We start from the raw sequence: 23,885 nt of genomic DNA, 5'->3' as shown, positions 1-23,885 counted from the left end.
GGCGGCAGAAACACCACAGAGGCAGCAGTTACGAAAACCTGAACAAAATACAGTCTTTATTCATTATATACATTACGTACAATGCAATACTACAAGGCTTTCTACACATTCACTGTATCCACAGAGTAGTGCTCACTGATCTGAGAGTACCAGCCACAGAACTCCTGAGTCCCACTCAGGGGGCTGAGAGGAGGGCGAGAAAAATACTAAATTAGAATCCATACAGCAAACTGTGTTAAATGTAGGAGCTTTTCCCTAAAATAACAAAAAGAAGAGTATTTGGCATTATGTCTTTCACAAAGGTGCTTTCAATGAGTCTTTTTAAACACAGTTTTCCTCTGGCACAAAACAAATTCCACAGTTCCACACCATCATTACATTCTGTAATTTTCTACGAGAGAAGCATCCTTTGTTGCTCTCCTGTCTTTTTATTCATCACACTTCTGTTTCCACTTTAGTTGGTATAAGGGCAGAAAAAGTATCTGCAGAACACACAGAAGTGTAGCACACACGCCATCCTCCTCCAACAAAACACAACATGCATAATTATTCCAGGTGATATTTTCTGCCACTGATGAATGAAAGGCTGTTTGTTTGTCTGTTGCTCCCTTCAGATGCTGAACCGTCTGGAAGCAAACACACAAACAAATAAAGAAAAAACAAACAAACCCTGAAGCTTATTAATGTGAAGTGATGGAAACCACTCATCTCCAGTGTCAACACACTGACAGTGATGATGGGACCAGCAGAGCAGCCACAGTCACAAGAAATGTTTTATACAGCGGCATCTTATATAACCCTTCACTTCATCTAAGGTTTTTCTGTCGTCAGTTAACATTCCACATCAGGTGCATTAACTGTGCAGCATCCAGCTGTTCCTCAGGTTCTGGAGATCTCAAGCTCATGTCCGTACCACTGATTTTTGTTCTGTCAATTTCAGCTCACTGTTACAAATCCTTTCAGGAACAGTTGGACATTTCTGTGAAATGCTCATATTTGCAGACTTACATAAGAGGATTGATAGCACTCTTATGTCTGTGCACTAAATATGAAGCTATAGCCAGCAGGTAATTAGCTTAGCATAAAGACTAGAAACGCTAAGCTAGGCTAATTCTGAATCCATATTCAGCACACAGGCATGAGAAGTGCTGGTGATCTTCTCGGCTAAGTCTCAGTGAGAAAGCAAAAATATGAACTATAATATATAAAATAATGATTGCTCCTCCATCACTGCAGCCAGCTGCTGCAGGTCTCACCCTGCCTTCCATCAGCTGGTCTCCACTGGTTTCAGTTCACTTCAGCACCACAGAACAAATAGATTTTTACTTGTGACATACTGTAATGATGCAACTCATCTCAGGGTTTTCATTTCATACAAGTGACATTACTGCAAAGCGGCACCACCAGTCAGAGGTAAACCAGTCATTTCAGCCTCTCCTGCTCTGGTCTGACCATGTCAACATTTGTTAGTACTGCTTTAGAACAGACATTATGAATATTACATCATGTTTCATTTACCGAGCCCCAGTTTGTATGTTTCATATAACGTTAAAAATCACTGAGCTCAGAATCCAGTTTTCTGAAATAAAAATCAGACAATCTGTTTCTGAGACAAGTAGAATATTTCATCGCTTAATTTATACCACGTTACAAAGACCATGGTTATTTTTATATTTGTACACATATTTTCATAGTTAGCCCCTTTTTTTGTGTTGTCATTTCTGTCTTAACTTTTAAAAATAGGTTCAAAGAACATGGTTTAACAGCCTCCTGCTGTTTTCAAACATCACCAGGGTCGATTATTCATAAACAGACTCTGTGAATCACAATGTGAACACGAGACACACAAACTGGTGACAGTGGCTTAAACTAGTATAGTCGTTTCCTTTCAAAATAAGTGCGTCTATCAGGCGTCTATAAAGTGGGATTTATATAAGTGAAGTATTTAGGTTTCATCTTGAACTCTCTGTTAGAACATTCGCAGCAGGGGTGACGGGGACGACCAGAAGTCGATGTGACTGGGGGAGAGACAATGAGATCATCTGTGGCTCTCACTGGACTCATGAAGGTTTTGTCCACAGGATGTTAGTGATCGTCTGACTGACGCTCAGGTAAGACGACAAACTAAAGGCCTGAACGGTGGGACCTTGGTGAGCACCAAGCACCCTTAATTTGGTGACAGCAGGTAAATAGGTCAGGGTTCCTCTCCTGAAGCTGAGCATGACCTTTGACCTGCTGATGGAAGACTTGAGCAGCGTCTGACGTTAACTCACCTGCTCATTCATACATAGGAAACTGCTCTCCTCACTGAGATGTCACTCTTTTGTCTTTCTTTTGTCATCTGCTGGGGTTCCCTTCTTCATTTACCAAAGACAGCTCAACTACAAATCAGCAGTTTCACACAATATCAAATATCATAGTGGTGTTATCACAAATAACAATTTGAGCAGAAACCCCTCCCACCTCAAAGCATTAATGATCCTGGAGGGAGCTCAGTCTCAGAGGAACACACACCGAGCAGCCAACAGCAGCCAGCTCTGTGTCTGTCACATGAACTTATACTGTGGCCACTGAGATCTCTGGGCTCTGATTGGCTGGAGGGTGGGGAGTAACCTTCAGAGACCAGACAGCGTAACACATCTGTGACACAGGTGTTTTCTTTTCCATTTTAAATAACTGCGGCTGAAATGAACTGGCTGCAGTGATGCTGAACAGCCTGGAGCTGGGGTTATTTGTAGTGAAGTAATTACAGATAAATAGCTGTGAAGTGATTCAAATTCACACAGGTCTGATTAATGTGTGAACCTGGATATTAGAGACATGGTACAGCTGGTAGGAGGGGAATACAATCATACTTCTGGGTTATATTTCATTTGAACTTCAGATTAATCTTTTTTTCTATTAATGAACACATAAACAGAAAAGTGAGAAAAATCTGTTACGAAAGTAACAACAACTTGCTTTTAATTTCATGTCATGGCATTTGTTGGCAAGTGGCCACAGTTTAAGTTATAATGACTCTAATGTAATGTAGTAATGTAACTTGTTAGGCTGGTTCTGCTTCACTCACACAGACTTTTGGGATTTGAAGGAGAAAAAAAAAGTAAAATTTCATTTATCAATTATTTTCAAACTGACGGACAATCCTGTCAACACACCAAACAAACCTTTGTGTCAAACTGGAGCTTCACTCACACACTCACTGTTCGTGGCCCTTGACTTTGTGTCAGAGACGACGAGACAAGGAAGAGCATGATCCAGAGTCTGTTCAATCCAAGAGTCGGCTTAAAAAAATCCTATAAGTATATTTACACATTCTGTACATCACTTAACCAGTTCAAATTCAGCTTCAGACCATGAATGACTGAAGCCAAATTTACATGGATAACAACCAAAACCAATATAACTGTATATTTAGATATATATTAAACTTTATCTATTAGAATCAGTCCTCTATTGTTCCTATATTGAAAATGTTTGCTTGAACATCTGTCTCGGTCATTAATAGGGGCTTGTGTTAGCTGACCAATCATCAGACTGAAAGCTCACATTTAAGCCAGATGTGTGCTAAAGTTTAGCACAGCTGATGTGTATGTACTAAAGAACAGGAGAGCTGACCTCAAATGAAATAAATACCAGTCAACCTTAACTTTCACTACAGCTGACCTGGATGGACGTCAGCTCATCATGTTCTGACTCAAACACGCTTGATCCACTGTGTGGCTACAAAGCACAAAGCCAAATGCTAAAGAAAAGAAAAATGCAATGAAAGACGACTGACAACAAGTCCTTCTTTTTGGCCTAAACCTTTCTGGGAAGAAAAATCAAGTCAAGATTTAAAAAAAAAAAAAAAATAAAACACACAAGTGATATTTGGCAGAGTTAAGAGGGGCTTAGTGTGCTCCTAGAAATCTTCATCAGCAAGGAAAAAATGGAAAGAAATGGGAGGGAAAAGGCACACCCACGCACACACATGCACGCACAAACGCACACACACACCTCAGGCTGTCATGGAATTTTGCTCAAAAATAGTGATGTTGATGTGTGTGTGTTTTTGACTGTCACCATCAGGTAACGCAGCCTGTGATGGTGGCGGGTCAGTGTGGCGGAGGTGGAGCTGTTCCAGGTGAAGTGGACTCCCACCAGCAGGGTTTACCATTAGAAAAGTAACTGGTCTCTCTCTCCTCCGTCCCAGCAGCAGGGGCATGGGTGGTGTGGAGTCAGTCCAGTGGCTGAGGTGATGGGGCAGGGAGAGGTGTGTCAGCAGTGGGAGGGGCTAGAGGGTGATGAGGTCTACCAGGTTGCCCTTGGGCGGGGTCATACTATCTGGGAAAAAGTTGACCAGTGTGTCAAAGAGCTGAGTCCGCTGAGCGTACGTCTGGTCTACGTCTGAGAAACCTGACAGAGACGGAAGGAAACACACATCAGTGGCTGCAGACAGGAAACAGACAGCGATCATCAGCTGTGATCTTCCCCTTCCTGTCATTTAGACATCGTGAGGTGGAGTGAGCGGTGTAACAGTGCCACTAAACCCCTCACGTTGTAATTACCACAATGACACCGTTAGTACAATAGCAATGGAGTGTGGGCTGATCTGGGCTGACTCTCTCTGTGTCTGTGTGTGTGTGTCTGTGTGTGTGTGTCTGTGTGTGTGTGGGTGTGTGTGTGTGTGTGTGTGTGTGTGTGTTGGCGGTGGGGGTGGGGGTGGGGGTCTCGAAATAAATGTTTCCCTGCCTGGCTCTCTGGCGTCGTGCTGGGGCACCAGTTAGGGACAGGACTACCTCCCTCTTATAAACAACAAACAGAAACAAAGGAGTAAAAAAAGAAAAAAGAAAAAAAAATAAAATCAGACAGACTCCCTCCCTCCCGAACGGTCTGGGAGGGGTCAGAGCTAGAGCCCTGCTCAAGATCCTCAAGGCCAAACTAACAATGTGTCAGGACAACCTTGAGGGAATTTGTTTAGATTTGGCACAAACAGTCTCTTGGACTCAAAGATGAACTGATTAAATTTTGGTGAACAAAGGTCAAAGGTCAAGGTCACTGTGACCTCACAAAACATGTTTTCATTAATTCACTAATTCTGACACAATTTAACTCAAATGTCTACAGGATAAAATGAAGTGATGACATTTTATAACCAAAAGGTTAAAGGTCAATTTCACTGTGATATAATAATGTTCTGTAAAAAGACTTCTGTCCATTATTCAACGCTGAGACTGTGAAAATGTTTCCTGACACTTGTCTGGTCGGTGGAGAAACCAGACAACCAGATGTTTCACAGATATGTTATATAGTGTTGCACACAGTTTTTGTTGACGTTTAGTTATATGATTCATATACCTCATGATTTATTTATCAGGTCAGTTCCACTGAACTTTGTCACATTTTGCTTCCATTGATCTTTTCCACCTCAGCAAAGCAAAATACATTTTTATGACATTTGAGGATTTTTTTCAAATTTATGGCAACAAATGGTCAGAGTAAGAAGCTGGAACCAGATCAGTTTCTGCTTCTGCGGAACAAATAACTTCATAATTGTTGCCATTGAATTTTCTGTTGATTGACTCAATTAACTGACCAATTAGGACTAAGACAGTTATCAATAGTAGTGCTTATATAATAAATACATTTTTTAATTGATAACAAATTCATACTTCTGACAATTTTTTATGTTGAGTGATATAAATAAATATTCTGTTTGTTTTATGAAAATCTACTGAATTAAGGAACTTATGACATCACCCATTTACCATTTCTTCCAGCACTCCCACAAGCCCTTGCACTACTGGTGGAACTGCATATAATGTCTAGAAACAGTTGGACCTTCCAGAACATAAAGTTTATTGTTGATGTTTTTGGCTTAGTGAAAAACTGACTGATTTATTTAGTATTACTAATTTATTTGATTTTATCGTTTAAGCTTTGTCTCTAACAGTAAACACCCTCTGACAAAAGTTACTTATATTATTATGTTTATACCTCAGTGTTGACGCAAATGTTATCTGAAGTGAGACATGACAACAGACTGGGAGGTGAGCTGCACATACAGGACATGTGGTTGTATGAACATGTATCAGGTTTTTACCCAGAGGGATGAAGTCAGAGCTGGACTTGAACAGAGCCGAGGGCAGGAGCTGAAACTGAAGCACAACACAAACGTCTGAGGCACGTTAACGTTGCACAGCGCTGAACAATAACAGCCTGAGCAGATGTGACTACATTGTGACTATAAACCAGTTCACTTTCACCACCCCATCCTCAGCCTTTCATCTGGCTCTGAAACGTGATGAGTAACGACACATTTCAATCTAAAGACGGCACCATACCTCTTTGGTCTCGTCGGGGTCTGTGTGGTCCACAGTGAGAGACAGGTCGTTCTGAAGGTACTTCAGTGCACTCAGTGGCTCTGACTGGGCTTTCTCCTCAAACCTGACAAATCAAAGCACACTGGTGGTGAACATCACTGACACACAGTGGGACTGCAGTTACTGCAACTAACCACTAGATGACAACAGAGCCAAAGCAAACATAACCCCAAAGGCGAGCAGCCCAGTCTCTCATCATGACTCTGATGAAGATTTTACTTCATTTTACTACGTCAAAGGTTTGTGTTAAATCAAATATTTGTCATTTTTCCATCTTAAAGTGATAGTTGTGGTTATTTGAGGTGAGGTTGTGTGAGGTAATGATCTAAAGTCAGTATATTTATCACCTGCAGTAGATTCAGATCAGTTCAGAGAATCAGCAGGAGCTGAGTGATGAGCTGCTGAACTACACTGTATGAAACAAAGTACTGCATTCCTATGCACAAGTGCCTCAAGTGAGTCAAACAGCTGATCTGTGGAGTAATACAGTGTGTTTGTGTGTAGCAATGTGGTAGTTTAACACTTCACAAAGTGTAGTCCTAAAGTAAAGAGGTGTTTGACGGCAGATAAAGTGGTGACAATATTCAAAATAAAGCAAACACTTCAACTGATATTAGTTGTTTTCTGAGGTCACTTTCTGGACTTTTTGTTAAACAGATGCAACAGAGCATAAACTGTTATGTAATGACTATAAATGAAACAAATTTTAAATAAAAAAAAATACAGATGCAGGTGAAAAGATTCAGAACATTGAGGTGTACCTTGATGACACTCAGATATCAGTTCATCTTTAAAAGTGTTAACTGTGTGTTACTGTGGGGATGCTGCCCTGTTTAACAAGTTCAGTATTAGTACTGATAACAGATATCTGATACAACACACACAATGCAGCAGTGGCTGCTGGAGCTTAAGAGGCAGCAGACCTGTATTTCCTGATGAGGTATCTGCAGTGACGGAGCAGGTACTCCTTCGAGGGCCGACACAGTTTGAGGGACCAGAAGTCGTCCAGACGCATCTTGGGAGAACAAGACTTCCCAGGGTTTCCACCAAACAGGTAATGCACCTGGAAATACACACAAACCAATGAGAAGTCCTAATCTTTGCCATATAGAAGCGCCCCCCTCTAGGGAGGCACTATTAGATCCCAAGGTCACACACCAAAAGACTCTGGAGAAGTTGTTTCGCCCCAGGCACACCAAGTAATGAGTGAGGACAACTACACTTTGTTTTATACATTTACACAAATTGCACAAATTAATTTGTGACCACAGTATCGTTTGTTCATTTCTGTTTTTATTACAACCTTTGATCTCAGTTCTTTGGCTATTATTAGTGTATGTCTCTGCTTCAGTTCATTTCTGCTTTTATTATTTATCTTGTTCCCTCTGATCTGAGTTTTATTCGTTCAGTCTTTTTGTCATTCTGTACAGAGGAGCAAGTTACAACAGAAAGCATTTCCCTGTCATTATTTACTGAGAGTATTTGATGTGCATGTGACAAATAACCTTACAGTTGAAAATCCTAATGATAACTATTCACTACTTATGACAGAGTCCAGTTTTTATGCCAAGCACAATAAAAATAGCATCGATCTTCTCATTTAAATTTTCATAAGAAATTAACAAATTCCAAAAATGTTTAACTATTCTTTAAATTAAAAAATCTGTAAGTTTATATATATATATATATATATATATATATATATATATATATATATATATATATATATATATATATATATATATATATATATAAATAAAATGCAGCCAAATATTATCCTCCAGAGTTTTTGTGGCAATTTTCCAAAAAAAAAAAAAAAAAAAAAAAAAAGCAGAAATATTTAAAAACTTTGAGTAAGAAAACAATTGTGAAGGTTAAAAACTACTTTTGTTACTTAAAAAATGATTAATTTTTCTGTATTTTTGGAGGAAATATTGCCTTTAAAAGTTCACATCAGCTGTCAGTTTTTTTAAAATAAGTAATAACTGGGATCATCATTTTGTGTCACTATGTGAGTGTTTGTCACAAGATCTAAGCGATAGTTTACTTAATAAGTGTGTGTGCGTTGTTTGTGTTACCTTGTGCATCTCATCGTACACCAGCTGGTGTGCAAAGCGTGGACACGGCTCCTCCTCCTGCATAGCCTTACTCGGGTTTTCTTTCAGTGCCTGATCATTCTTATACACACATGACCTGAACACACACACACACACACACACACACACACACACACACACACACACACACACACACACACACACACACACACACACACACACACACGAGGAGGAGGTAGCAAATTTACATTTGTGACAAAAACTAAACACCTCCTAAAGCCTTCAAAGAAAAACTGTTCGAAAAATCCAGTTTGTCTCTCACACACACACACACACACACACACACACACACACACTTTTGTACTTCTATCTCTGTGAGGCCACTCATTGACATAATGCATTCCCCAACCCTAACCTTAACCTAAACTTAATTCTAACCATAACCCTAAAAACAAGTCTTAACCCTCAAAATGTTATTTGAAGGTGTCTCAAAAAGTGAGGACCGGCCAAAATGTCCTCACTTTCCCAAAATGTCCTCACTCTGTTGGTAAAATACTTTTTTTGGTCCTTACTATGTAGCAAGTACAAGTACACACACACACACACACACACAGGAAACATGAATTAGTATAACCAGCTGTGAGTGGAGGGGTCAGGCACTGCTCTGAAATGTGTGCAGATTTGTGTAAAAGTGTGTGTTGTTTTCATGTATGCTCTCTGTTATCTGTTGTGGTGAAGCTGGTGTGTGTGAAAGTACTTCCTGCAGGTGTGTGTGCACTCTTTCTTGTTGCTGCGGTGATGATCACAGAAACCTCTCTGCTGCTGACATACTGTGTGTGTTTGTTACTTTTTCTTTCTTCACTCTGTCTCATACCAGTTGTTGCGGGCGATGTCGTAGATCCAGAAGGAGTTGCGGACGTTCTCCTCACGTTTGTCCTTGTCTTTGCTGAGGCCTGACAGCACGTGGATCTCATTGAGCTCTGGGTCAATGGTGGCTCTCTGGGTAAAGCCCGTCATTGGCACTGCAAGGCAAAAAACAACAATAACAAATTAGCAGGGAGGTCAACTTAGAAATAAAAGCATTCACTCCTCAGGTAGGGTGGAGATTCAGCTGTGACAGGAACTGCCAATGTTCAGAGATAGAACAAACTCCAGTAATAATAAAACTTCCCTCTCACTAAAATGAAAAGAAAAGGTAAAGCAGTGAGCAGCAGTATTAGAGGCTTCTACAGAAAACTACTGGATGACATGGCAACACGCCGCCATGGCAACAAGGCCCAGCAGAGAGTGAGAAGCGTGCAGATGGAGAAACACCAGTACAGAATCAGAATCAGAATCAGTTTTATTGCCAAGTATGTTTTCACATACAAGGAATTTTTTCTGGTGATTGGTGCAATTGAGGATCAGGGGGATCAGCAACAGTGGGGCTCTCTAGCCTTGTTGATGAGGCTAATAGCAGATGGGAAGAAGCTATTTTTGTGGCGAGAGGTTTTGGTCCTGAAGGACCGCAGCCTCCTGCCAGAGGGGAGTGTCACAAAAAGTTTGTGTCCAGGGTGGGAGGAGTCAGCTACAATCTTCCTTGCACGTCTCAAAGTCCTTGAGGCGTACAGGTCCTGGAGGGATGGAAGATTGCAGCCAATCACCTTCTCCGCAGAGTGGATGATACGCTGCAGTCTGTGTACTGTTGCTCTCTTGAGCTTACAGCAGGCCTGTCACCTGCTGTGGGTAGAGCAAGGCACACAGACTGCAGGAGCGAGGGTTCGATCCCCTGCACAGTTAGGCAGTTAGAAATGACAGATGTAACAGTATTTGTAGGACCGCAATTATTTAATACTACAAATTGCAATCAAATCGACCTCCAAGCCTTTGTTTGCTGAAGTCTATTACTGTGTATCATTATATTTCAATCCAGTTTGTCTGTAATGTATGATCCAACTGAGAGACCAGACAGCTGAGCTCAGTTGTTCTGTTAATTAGAAACTTAATCTAATGTAGCTCTGTCCTGATATATACTGTAGAAATGGCTCAGCACAGCACCGCCATGTTTAACAGTTAGTCCATTTCCAGCAGTCCCACTGACGTGATTTTTTTTCCAATGAAGAGTGCACACAAGAAGCACAACAGGCATGAAATTCATGATAAACCAGCAGCTCCACACTCCACTGACTCAGCATCTGAGCTGCTGTGCTCAACTGCTGCTTTACAGCTGTTTTTACTTCGGCCTTACTGGTATTACAAATTGCACAACAACGTCTTCTCTCACAGTGAGTGAAGACATTTTGTGTGTGTGTGTGTAGTCTGTGCTGTTGTGCAATGATAAGTGCGACAGACAGTAGGCAGAGCGACAGACAGTAGACAGAGTGACAGGCAGAGCCACAGACAGAGCCACAGACAGAGCCACAGACAGCAGACAGAGCGACAGACATGGTGACAGACAGAGCGGCAGACAGCAGACACAGCGACAGACAGCAGACACAGTGGCAGGCAGTAGGCAGAGCGACAGACACGGTGACAGACACAGCGACAGACAGCAGACACAGCGACAGACATGGTGACAGACAGAGCGACAGACAGCAGACAGAGCGACAGACAGCAGACACAGCGACAGACAGAGCCATAGACAGAGCGACAGACAGCAGACACAGCGACAGACAGCAGACACAGTGACAGGCAGTAGGCAGAGCGACAGGCAGAGCGACAGACAGCAGACACTGCGACAGACATGGTGACAGACAGAGCAGCAGACACAGCGACAGACAGCAGACACAGCGACAGGCAGTAGACACAGCGACAGGCAGAGCGACAGACAGAGCGACAGACAGAGCGACAGACAGAGCGACAGACAGCAGACACAGCGACAGGCAGTAGACAGAGCGACAGACAGCAGACAGAGCGACAGACATGGTGAGAGACAGAGCAACAGACAGCAGACACAGCGACAGGCAGTAGACAGAGCGACAGACAGAGCGACAGACAGCAGACACAGCGACAGACAGCAGAGACAGCGACAGACACGGTGACAGACAGAGCGACAGACAGCAGACAGAGCGACAGACAGCAAAAGCAGCGACAGACAGCAGACACAGTGAAAGGGGCAGACATCAGCAAATGAAGACTAACAGAATCAGGTGCTGCTGCTGCTGCTTCAGTGCTGAGCTCGGCCTGAGCCACAGTAAACATCAATGTGTGAGACTCAGACAAAGAGAGCACTGTTTAGGCTTTCTACTTCCTTCCTACCACAACACATACTCTTTCTTGTTCTGTTTCACTCACACACCCATTTGAATCTGTCTATTCCTCTCTGCCATATTATCACAACGTTCAGATTCTCTCTTCCTGCCTGGCTCTGGCAGGGTAAAACAGAGGTGAGGGGCTGGTTCCCAGAGCTCCATTTATACTGTGTTTGATGCAGAGCTCAGAGTGCGGCAGAGTTTTCCTTCAATCTGCCCATCAGGACAGGAAGAGTCTGACTGCTGCCAGAGCTTTTTAAGCGTACAATCTGCCACATTTCCTTTGATGGAAACAGAGAATCCAACAAACAGAGTGTCCATTAAACTGAATGCAGCAGCAGAGACTTTCCCAAAAACTGTAAAGTAATGGCTCAGAAAAAGTTTCTCCAATTCTGCTTATTTTTGTTTATCTTTTAAATACTAGATGTATTACACCCTACTTTGGGGTGTAATGGTTCTGAAACTGAGAGCAAAATTGCAATACAGAAGTCAACGATCTCATGTCGAATGCAAGAAGAGTCTAGGAAATAAAATTCTGTAATCTATCTGCATAATCCAAAAAAATATCCACTAATTCCAATATAAACAACAGTGCTCACAATGTGATTGGAAAACTGTGCTGCTCCAACCACTGACTGCCCCTTAAATTTCCTAAGTGTCAGCACTAGTTTGGATGGAACGAGGATGAACAGAGAAAACATAATTGACCTCAACCAAACATTTTACATTAAGAGAAGGAGTTATATGATTAAATATAAAAAACGTAAACAACAATATATAATGTCAAGCTCCAAAAACCGAGGTAGCATTTATGGCAGGTGTGTCTGACCTCTCATGATTACAGTAAATACACAAAGAATTCAACTCTACATTTCAGTCTGTTCCCCACCAGCCAAGTTAATCTGCTAAACTTTTGTTCATATTTCTGCCCCCTTTAAAACTTACTTGGCGATACAATCAACAGCTATTGTATTTGATGATGAAGCATTGTTAGAGATTTTCTAATATACCCATACTTAGTGATGAGACACCCACACCATCATCATGTTACAGCTTCATTATACCGGTTCAAAGAACTACTTCATCTTTGTATTATTCACATGAAAAATCGCATGTTCATTATTTCAATTCAACAATGAAAAAATCACAATCCTGTCAGTTTGGAAAGGTTTAACATCTCACCCATGCCAGAGTCCTTCTTGGTGCCATCAGATATGATCTCTACGTGGTCTCCATCCACATCGTAGCTAAAGAAATCATTGAGGTAGGTCTTTGACCTCTGACCTCCGAACACATACAGACAGCGGTTTCTCTGTGGAGAGAGAGAATGGGTTTGGTAAACAAAGATACAAACGAAAGATACAAACAAGCTCATGGTGTCTAATTAAATGAATCAGACAGGATTATCCTCACAGGAATAGAAATGGACTCACAGTGTGGAAGAGCATGCAGTGTCCGATGCGGGACTGGACATCCTCTGGCCCGGCGTTACACGAGTCTTCCCGCAGGAGGCTCCACGTTCCAGCCTGGCAATGGTAGGCATACAGGCCACTGAACTGAGGTTCTGACGTTCGACTGTCCTCCACGCTGCCGTTACACGTCAGGATCCGACCGCCAAACGTGTAGATCATGTGCTTCTCTGAGTCCATGCACATCTGCAGGAGGATTAGGGTGCAAGGTTAAATACTCAGCTGGTGTCAGTTACCCAGCCAGTGTGTGTAAAGTGTTAGAAGGTCACAGATTCAGTCTACCTGGTGGTCAAACACCAACTTTGGCCCTCCATCAGCTGACGTGTCCTCGCTAAGTAGTGTCCAGGTGTTGGCATCGATGTCGTAGCGGTAAAAGTCACTCTTCAAAGACTTGCTGTTCCTGACGCTGGAGTCCAGGTACCGGCCCAGTGTGTAGATCTGACGCCGCTGGGAGTCGATGCACATCTTGTGGCAGGAACGAGCACTCGGACCACTCTGATTGGTCAACAGGAGACAGACTTTTATAGTTCAACTCTTTCTCACTCTCAAACAATAACCAGTCTTGAAGAGTGGGGTATCGTGCTATAGCATATAATAACCAACCATTTCTCTAAATGTCACCTTAAATATACAGAAACAACTTCACGCTCAAAACGCTGGAACATGGTGAACATTTGAGGCCTTTAAGAAGCCAATTTTCTCTCAACACAGATTTATGAAAATGATTTGGTACGTATTGGTGTCATTTCTCAATAACCAGCTTCATATCACCAAGGTGTTTTCTGAGCCTTCTCACCTCTTTCTCAGTGTCTCTGGAGATGCAGGCCCACTGGTTCTCCTGAACGCTGTAAGCCCAGAAATCAGCAAGGTCCTGTGTGCCATCCCAGCCCCCAAACAGGTACACGGTCTCTGCGGGGGACAAACAAGTGCTCAACAGTGGGCACGCTGCAACTAACAGGGCACAAAACCTCTTCTCTTTATGTGCATTCTGTTTTAGAAAACACTGCCAGCAGCCAGCCCAGAAGTATTCTACCATCCACTCAGTGCTGTCACACATGCAGGTTAAGGTTTAGCTTTAATGCAGTGTTCATGCTTCCCAAGGTAGGATGGACTGACACAGAGTCAGTTTTTGTAGACAAGTATATGAAGAGGGACAGCAGTAGGGACAGGTACCAAAACCTGTTATTAACAGGCCCGGGGCTAATTTATTAAAGACAATAGTATTGATAAGCTCCACTTTCATAGGTTCTGCCCTCAGCACTGGAGGAATCCAGATAGATTTTTATGGCGCACAGTATGATCACGCACAAAAATATGAAGGAATACTTCAACTGTCAGTGTTGCCTATTCATTAGCAGGAAGAGCTTTTTAATATCTTTTGACCTTGTAGCTCATAAATACTCTCAAAGACATCAAGTCGTCTGCTGCCAGCTCCGAATTTCCATTGAACAAGTGTTTTTATGATCACACAGCGAGGCAAGAACGCTCTCAAGGATGTAAGCAGACATGTTTCCTTGTCAGACATCAAGAGACTTCACAGCCATAAGCTCAGAGGATTCACCACAAGACAGTAGAGAAGGAGTAAAGGTACATGGACTAAAATCAACCTCTGTCGAATGATGCAAAGAGGGCAGGGAGCTCATGACCCAAAGCCACCACCTCATCTGTCAAACGTCGAGAAGAACTGGTGGCACTGGTGGAAGAGCCTCTGCTGATGGTAATGGGTCAAACGACTGCAAAGTATTTTGTTGAATATGATAATTTGTTTGACTTCATGTGCATCTGACCAATCACTCCGAATCCCCAAACCTTGGACACTATCTGTTTACAGGGCTCTATCTCCCACACAAAACTTTTTGTACCGATGTACATCGCCTCAATTTAAAGCTGAGACGTGGCACAAATCACATTCAAATCGAATGTGACGAAGCTGAGACTGAAGACAACTACCCAAATATCTACAGTCTGGACTCTACATGGGTCTTTTGATAGAAGCTCCATAATCATCATTACAGGTTCTATTCTCTGCACACATGTTATCATACTGAGGAACAAAAGGGACTCAGGAGCAAAAGTAACAAGATCACGACAGGAAGGGACAAAAAAAGAATTCACGACAGGAAGGGACAAAAAAAGAATTTGTTTAAAGTAATATGCTCCCCCAGCTCAGACAGCAGCAGACACTGCCCCCAGTTTTTCAGATGGCTGGGGACTACACCACCAACAATGTTGCCAGATACAGAAAAAAAACAAAGGTTATGTGTCTGTCAAAACAAAAGCAGTGATTTATGTGCTGTTAGATGAGGGATGTGCTCAGGATCGTTTACTTTTGAAAGGGCAGGGCTGGAGGTGGGGAGGTGGGGGGTTAATTTGATTTAACAGTAATACAGATTTGGATTCTGAGTCTGTGTAGGAGGATATGAGTCACAGTGTTAGTTGAACAGCCAAGTCATAACACTGGCTGCGTGGGTCTCACCAGTCTGGACGTCAATGACCATTTGATGTCCTCCCCTCATCCCCGGCCTGTTGTCGTCACCGTCACCTGCAAAGAAGCAGAGCAAGGATGGTGTGTGAGCATGTCAGATAGCAGATCATGAAGAGGAAAGTGAGAGAGGAAAATGTAGGATGGATGGAACAGTGGGAGGGGTAAAGGGCGGGAGGGAGGAAATAAGGACAAAAAGGGGTAGGTAGCACTGGTTTAGCTACAAGGCCACAGAGCTTTCAGTGAACTGAAACGTTGGACTGACAGATCAGGAAGATTTCCACTTGAAGAGACGGTCTCACCGTTCATGTCATCTCGGTTGATTTCTTGAGCACTTGTACCTTTGTTGCATTTCGGGATGATCTGGCTCCACCTGGGCTTGTACTCCTGCTGGCTGATATACTGGTTAAACAAGCCGTCTACCAAGGAGAGGAGAAGGTCAAATATGGTTTAAAAACACAAAAAAAACCACACTATTATGTGAGCAGAAACCTGGATTTCACTTGCAATTATTTCAAAAATTCAAAAGGCAACCTTAATCTCAGCATTAAAATCAAATGTTCAAGTCCAAGCACCGTACCTCTCACAGCTTTGTCTATGAGCTCCTCACAGGCATCAAAGTCTCCTTGCAGCACCAGCCGGTCGTGCAGGTGGGTGAGCATGGGGTGCTCTAGTGCTATCCGAGTCTTCTTCTGCAGCGACTCAAAGGCTTCTGTGTAGTTATGCTGCCGGAAGTGCTTGAGGCAAAGGCGGATGGCTTCCTGTTCTCTGTACTGCAGGGGCAGTGGGGAGGGAGAGGATACAAATCAAATCAGTCCCGTTCAAGGATGGATATCTAACTTGAAACAGTACTGAAAATGCCAACTTATTAGTTGTGTTTGCTTACTCTACATCATGTTTATCCTAATTTAAAAGGTCACATTAAGGTAGATGATCATGTGTTTTTGATTATGTAGCAGGTCTAGGTTCTATATTAATACTGTGAAAGTATCAAAGCCTCAGTCCCCAGAGAAATGCACACAGCCTGTATTCAGAAACTGAGCCTCAAAACCAGCTGTCAGGACTTCTGGAACTTTGTGATGTCACAACAAAGCAGTCACCACCCTCAGTCACGCCCCAAGCCCCACCTACGTGCAAGATTTCGTTTCTCTGAGTGTTTATCTGAAATCTGCTATATTTTTATTGGATTACTCAGGAAACACTTGATTTTGCCAATCAAAAGAGAGGCTAAGATCCTGCAAATATATCTTCTGATGGAGATCAACACTTCAGATAAAAACACTGGAGAGGTTAAAATATGGACCTTTAAGTCATAATTTTGTTAGTTATTAACTGAACTTAACTTAGGTTAAGCTCTTATAGAGCTGTTTGTGCTAAAGGAAAATTCCATTTTATTACAACTTGCACCATGAGACTTTTTTTTTTAGTAAAGTCACAGGATTCCCAGATCTCAACATTAAATTGGTGAATCCATGTTATTTCTAGTTTAGTTCTCAGTCAGCTGACTAATCCATCTAATTACTGATTCAGGCTCGCTCAATCTGTAACCAACCCTTCCCATTCAACCCTGCATTGCTCACATCCACGAAACCATCGGGCACTTACCTTGCTATACCAGTTAAGGCAGGGCTGCACCACATCAGGATCTTCAATACCATGCAGCTCAATGTACCAGATGCTGAAGTTAAAACTGGGACCCCAAGACATCAGAGGCACTGAGACATGCAGACAGGAGGAGAAGATGGAGAAAGAGAACAGTGTAAAAAGACTGAGATGTTTAAGAGTCAAGAGTCTTTCATTGTCATATGCACAGTAAGAACAGGTGTTGGCACCATATAATGAAATTCTTACTTTGCCAGTCCCCCATCGACACAATTTAAGATTATGAACAATATAATAAAAATATGTCATAAAATATTATATATATATATATATATATATATATATATATATATATATATATATATATATATATATATATATATATATATATATATAGAATGCATAGATTTAAATATGTATTTACACTTGTGAATATGCATGTACACATTATTGATGTAAACCATGCAACACAAAGCTCACACAGCCCTACAAACAGGATCAACTCTTACCTATTTTGACAAATCTGCAAGGAAACATCTGCTCATCGATCTTGTGCTTTAAGGTGAACGTTTCCTTGTTGAAGTCATTCTTAAGGCCACTGCCAGGAGAAGAAAAGAGTGAGTTCAGTGAGTTCAGATGAGAACAGCTTCTGTAGCTAGTGCATTTTGGGTAGCAGTTCAACTCTGGCAACCATTAATTGTTTCAGTCATTTTCATTCACTCACTCATTCATGGCTTTCTCATGTGTGGATTGGCTGCTTTTTTTATCTGCCATTTTTGGCACCGAGTTGCAGGGCAGCACAACCAGCACTACATGTCTATACATGATTTTATCTCCACCAGCAATATTGTGTCTTCACTAGTACATAGTCAATTCTGTGAACCTACTACTGCAGGTGGGGCCCTTCCAATCATTTATATATTCTGACATTTAACAGTCATTACATGAAAACGTGAAAGAAAATAGATACCAGTAGAACTTTTTCTATTGTAGCTTATTAAACAACTGAAGTGCAGTCACCCATCCTGGTGACGTACACCAACATTTTTCTGTTTGTAAGTGAAATAGAGGGAACACAAGGCACCAGGACCTTTCACAGGCTCACAGGTTATTACGTGCCTTCGGTGGAAAAAGGTCTGTAATGTCAGTGTTAGAAACAACACGATAAAACGTCCTTGCAAATGCTTTATTGCCTCAGGGGGTTGCATGAACTTATCCATAGTCGGATCTTCCTATGTCACCACGTGAAATCGCTAATATGATCATTTGAGAGAGAGAGAGAGAGAGAGAGAGAGAGAGAGAGAGAGAGAGAGAGAGAGAGAGAGAGAGAGAGAGAGAGAGAGAGAGAGAGAGAGAGAGAGAGAGAGAGAGAGAGAGAGAGAGAGAGAGAGAGAGAGAGAGAGAGAGAGAGAGAGAGAGAGAGAGAGAGAGAGAGATCCAAATGTTTTCGACACAATCACACGTTATTATGTGACGATATAGTTTGAGAACTGCTGTCTAGCTAGTCTGAACTCACTGTGATACTAATGTGGAACATGGGCTGAGCATAGACCGACAGTGCGATGACCTCACTCTGCCTTTGTAGAATCCAACTGAAAAGTCTTCAAGCCATAATTCATTTCCCCTGAAGCACCTGTATGAAGCAGCTGATCTGGAGAACTTTTCTACTTCACTTTCAACAGTAGCACCAGGACATTACAGCTGCAAGGTAGGCTCCTCATCACTTTTTACTATAATTATTCTGAGTCAGTGTCATGTTTAATTACTTAGAATTTGTGTACCATTCAAAGATGTATGTGTGTATTCAGAGAATGCACAAAAGACAAGGTGACGATTAGACACATGGCATAAAATAAATAAAATGTATATTATGAATATTATAGGACAAAAAGACAGAAAAAGGAAGAAAATTTCTTACTATAAAAGTAGAGGGCTAAGACTTGCTACGATGATAATGTTTTCAACTTTTCATAAGCAGTGACATCTCACCTGGACAAAAGCTCTGTCATGTTCTCTTCACTCATCCCACCAAACACTTTAAACTTCTTCAGGTTGCAGACATGAGTCTTCTCATACTTCCCAAAGGTGATGCTCTGAACAATTGCTGGCCTTTCCATTTTCAAGATTAAAAACTGGAGGAAAAACAGAGGGAAAAAGAAACAGAAGACCTGAAATAGACTAAAAGAGGGCAAAGATGACACTGTTAGTGTGTCTGGAGGACTGAAGAGACTGCCAGCACCTATGGCATGCAAGCCCAATGGACCCAAGAAGCACTGAGGATGCACCGAGATCTAATCAGGGCAACTGTTTAAGCAGTTGTCCTGTTCAGACCTGGTATTACCATGAGTCTTCGGGGATCCAATCACAAGTGGTCAGCTCTCAGTATGTCTGTTCACACCTGGCTTTAAAATGAGTCTCCACATCTGTCTCCAGTGACCACTTGTGATTGGATCTCACTTCCCCGCTTCATATGCAAATAAACAGGTATGTGGTGTTGTTTTTAGACAGACCAGTCCATTGTCAATGTGCTTGTGCGTATGCGCGCGCGTGTGTGTGTGTGTGTGGGAAAGAGAAGTACAAAGGGGTTGAGTGAATCAACACGCGGCTCTCAGCTCTACAGTGAAATGAGGTTTATCCATGAGAAATAGTAAAATATTTTTGGTTCATGATGAAACTGTGTTGGGACTAATCAGACTGTGTCAGAGGACGTCAGTAGAGGAGGCTGTGGCAATGTGGCCAGGATGCATTTGCGTTCACACTGTTAACAGAATGTGGCCACATGTGGTCCAGACCATCTCTGAATGTGGTCTGAGGGATGGGATCTCAAATGCGTCCTGAATGCGTCCTGGGTGTGTCCACACCTGTATTTAGAGCTGTCCACTGGTGATCGAATCACTCAGGACAGATGTTAATACCAGGTCTGAACAGGGCCAGTGTGTATGCGAATGTGTCCTAGGCCACACTGGAGACCTGCTTACTACTGACATCCTCTGTGTAAGCTGAAGAACATACTCATTCATACTTATTCAGCTGGTTCTCGCATTGCATAAACTGGCTTTGTCCACACTGTGTGAAAATGTAGAAGCCCACAGAGGAATATCGCAAGTGCGTAAAACATCTAGGGTTATTTGGTTTGCCTGGAATAGACCTGGTCCATAGTGTTTTGAGTTCTTCTTCTTTTTTTTAGTTTCCATCAGAATGGGCACAGTGTGTTACTGCCTCTGGCCAGTTAAAAACAACAATGCATATTGGTTATAAGGAAATGATGTACCTGTTCCCATCACAAGTGGTCACTTGAGACACACAGGTGTGAGCTGACGTACATTGAGCTGTCCACTTGTGAATTGACGACCCACAAGTCATGTTAATGCCAGGTCTAAAGAGGACAGTTAACAAAACAACAGGGAGCAACATTTTCTTTCCACTCAAGAAAGATGGGAATATTCTATCACTCCACTTCTTTATCAATATTTATCTGGGATTAAGCTTTAATAACACCAAAGTCATTCATCAGTCTTTCTACAGGAATTTCACTTGCAACCTTTATAATCAATAAAAAAAATAAAAGCAGCTGTACTGCCTTTTGACTTTCCTATCAGGCATTGATCTTGTTCTCTTGGCCCAGTTTGTCATAAGTCAATATGTGATAAAACTGCCTGATTCTCCCATCAAGCACCTACAATGACTCATACGTTCAAGAACATCATTAACAGATCCTCACCTGTAATTTGACCCACACTTTTTCGTTTCATTTTGTTGATAGAGGGGGAATAAACTACTCTAGTCATCTGTCACAAACAGCCTGCTATGCTGTTGTTCAACAGAGATCAAACTGATGTACACATTTCATGTGAATGACAGAAGCCAACACTGGGAGTTCTTGAGATTTATGAGCTGTTTTTATAGATCAGAACTGTATTTGCGTTGAAGATAATTTTTTCAGCTCAACTACAATATGTGGTTCCTTTAAGTATGTCAGTACAAATGAATAATGGTACAAAATCGATTAAACTAGGACAGGCCTATAATAAGCTAATTAAAGCCCCCCCCCAACTACTGTGGTGTTTTTATTTTGCGCCAGTTGTTTTCAATAATACACTCCAAGACAGAAAATAACACAACCACATATCAGCATAGAAATATTTGAATAACTCAAGATTGATATCAGTACTGCAATTCATTCATTACATTTATTTATTTATTTTTGATCAACCAATTCATCTTTCAGTCAATGAACTGAAACAATGTCAATGAGAAGAGTGAAAGATTTCCATCAAAATCTCACAAACCCCAATCTCAATTGTCTGATTTTTTTCCAACAAAGAGTTCAAAGCATTAAGATGTTCAATTTTCTGTTCACTTAATAGAGTTCAAGATATATAATGAGAAAAAAAAAATCTTTTCATGGTACAATGAAGGCAGACAGTTCAGACCTGTTTACTGCTGGGTGAGCTCTCATAGTAGATAACATGAAAAGCCTCAAATGTGCACAATTTCTCTGCACACAAAGTACAACTGTCCATGTGGTGTTTAGATATAAAAGGGCCAATAAGATTTTGAGATGAAACTTAAAAAAAAATAAATCATAAATTATTAACAGTATTTCTATCTTCAAGCCTGTAGTAAAGTAAAACAACACACAAGCCTGTCTGGACTTCACAATATGCTCTCCCATCAACCTCTGTCTACAGAGCACTCAGTTTGTAATTCCTACATCTCCTAACGCAATCGTCCTCAAAACTTATCTGTAGTATCTGGGATCCATTATCGCCTGCATAACTCAATGCACAGGTAACAGTCCTGTCAAAGTGTTGCTGCATGTGGAGATCCACCTGCAACAATGAAGTCATAAGGAGAAACAGTATGTGTGAGCAGCAGTGGACCTACCTGTGGCGGGTAGTTGCTCTCAGAAGACCATCTGGAAGATTGATCATTCGGTTTGTCCACCAAAATATTCCTAAACACACACACACACACACACACACACACACACACACACACACACACAGAAAGGGAGGGTATTAACAGTATCTCTGTTCTTCATCACAGCAGCAACATGACATCGCTGTCATGATACAGGAATCACAGTTCACCATAAGACAGAATAAACAGGGCTGAGTAAACATATATAAGTATAAATGCTGCAGTTTATGTGGTCCAATGAGTCAATTTAATTAGTACAATACCGAAACTATAAGTTAGCAGGCTGTTGTTGTTAGCTAGCTATCATAACTAAACTGTTGGTACTACACCAGCAACAGGGGAATGCTCTAAAACTATGGCCGACTTCACTTCTATGTTATAACATTTTGGAGTTTCAATGTGTATTTGCCAACCATAAAGTGTGACAGTTGGTTTCCTAAATGCAGTTTCAGGTAGCTGATTAGCTGCTGTTGCTAAAGCACAGCTCCTCAGTTAGATAACAGCAGCAGCTAGCTACCTGCTTTAGCCCTACAGTCCAGTTAGCTAAAGTGGACGTTCGTTATTAATGTACTACGGTATCGGACTGCAAATTACTGAACCAACTTCGAAAGTACGGAGCCACTCATTAGTCTGAGGTTGCATATAATTGGCTACACTGGTCTCAAAATTAAGTAGTGGGGGATTATGATCCAACACAAGCTCTTTTCAAGAAAATAAAATATAAATTAAGGTAAACAAAGCAGCTAAAATTGGGGGACATCTATAAGCATGATATAGATGACACAGGCGATTAACTACAAGTTTCAAATAAATATCTGATGTATATCTGTTGTTATATGGACAATCATTAGAAGGTACTGTTTAGCTACCAAAAACGGTTCAATGTGCCATCAGCAACATGATTGTCGGGTGGCTAAGTATGCAAACCAAACGCCCCTGTCGCTCCTGACGAAGCTAACGCTAGCTGGTTAGGATCACAGACGAGCTAGGCCTGTCAGCCGGCTGGAACTAACACCGGTGCACTGTGGCGATAAAAGACCAGCTGTACCCACATAACCGAATGCATACGCTGGGTCAGCATCTGTGTGCATTACTCACTCAGGTAAATATGTAGAGGAGTAAGAGCTCCATTTAAAAACGCTGAAAGTCAGGACTCTGCTCTCAGGAACGACAGCCATCTTGTTGCAGAAAATAACAAGCAACGGGAGGCTAATACAGAGGGAGCAGCAACGGTCTTAAAGAGACAGTACACCCTGTTCTTTTCGGGTTGTATGCAATATAGCAAACTTATTCAGACACATTTTATAAAGTGCGAAATAAGCTGCTGTGCCCTTGTTTTCATGTCAATTTATACAGTTCTTCAGTTAGTCTCTTACAGTTTCTTAGTTACATACTGCCATACAAAGTCACAACATAAACCAGTTGCCATACAGTGAACCTGTGGGGGGTTTTTTTGTGTGCCCAGCCTGGCTGGTAATCCTGCCTTGGTGGACTGTTATTATTTACAACTAAACAGAGAAAATACTGAAAAGTGTCCACAGCAATAATATTTAGTGACAGTTATCTCAAAAAGTGAGAAAATATTTTGGATATTCTGTGAACTGCATCTGTAACAACAACAATACTCCAACAGGTGTATGTAGATACAACACATGTGCTCTGTCTTTACACATATTGTACGTACAGTAGAATGTACATATTTAACTTTGTAGATTTTCATGTCAATATCTTGGTATACAGGTTGGTAAAAGTTAATT

The 23,885-nt window shown here is 41.6% G+C and overlaps 1 protein-coding gene across 2 annotated transcripts; it reads right to left on the bottom strand.

Moving 5' to 3' along the window:
* Positions 1-28: 28 nt before the first annotated feature.
* mkln1 (muskelin 1, intracellular mediator containing kelch motifs) lies at positions 29-23,342 on the bottom strand. 2 transcript variants are annotated; one of them, XM_071503038.1, is made up of 18 exons: positions 23,227-23,342; positions 22,093-22,162; positions 19,195-19,337; positions 17,715-17,803; positions 17,209-17,318; positions 16,184-16,376; positions 15,906-16,022; positions 15,598-15,663; positions 13,918-14,030; positions 13,404-13,616; positions 13,086-13,307; positions 12,835-12,964; positions 9,297-9,444; positions 8,444-8,558; positions 7,289-7,428; positions 6,327-6,429; positions 6,086-6,140; positions 29-4,398 (listed from the first exon to the last, which is right to left on the bottom strand). In XM_071503038.1, the coding sequence occupies exons 1-18, from the start codon at positions 23,304-23,306 to the stop codon at positions 4,277-4,279; spliced, it is 2,229 nt and encodes a 742-aa protein (XP_071359139.1). In that variant the 5' UTR covers positions 23,307-23,342; the 3' UTR covers positions 29-4,276. The 2 variants fall into 2 exon arrangements, with proteins under 2 accessions (XP_071359139.1, XP_071359140.1); XM_071503039.1 differs by having other exon boundaries at positions 4,135-4,398; positions 15,945-16,022.
* Between the last annotated feature and the right edge of the window lie 543 nt (positions 23,343-23,885).

The sequence above is a fragment of the Trachinotus anak genome, unplaced genomic scaffold (assembly GCF_046630095.1).
Source record: "Trachinotus anak isolate AG129_WGS33_773 ecotype Australia unplaced genomic scaffold, CSIRO_AGI_Tana_v1 ptg000018l, whole genome shotgun sequence".
NCBI classification, from domain to species: domain Eukaryota; kingdom Metazoa; phylum Chordata; class Actinopteri; order Carangiformes; family Carangidae; genus Trachinotus; species Trachinotus anak.
The sequence above is the reverse complement of the archived record's forward strand: the minus strand, read 5'-3'. Positions and strand labels throughout refer to the sequence as shown.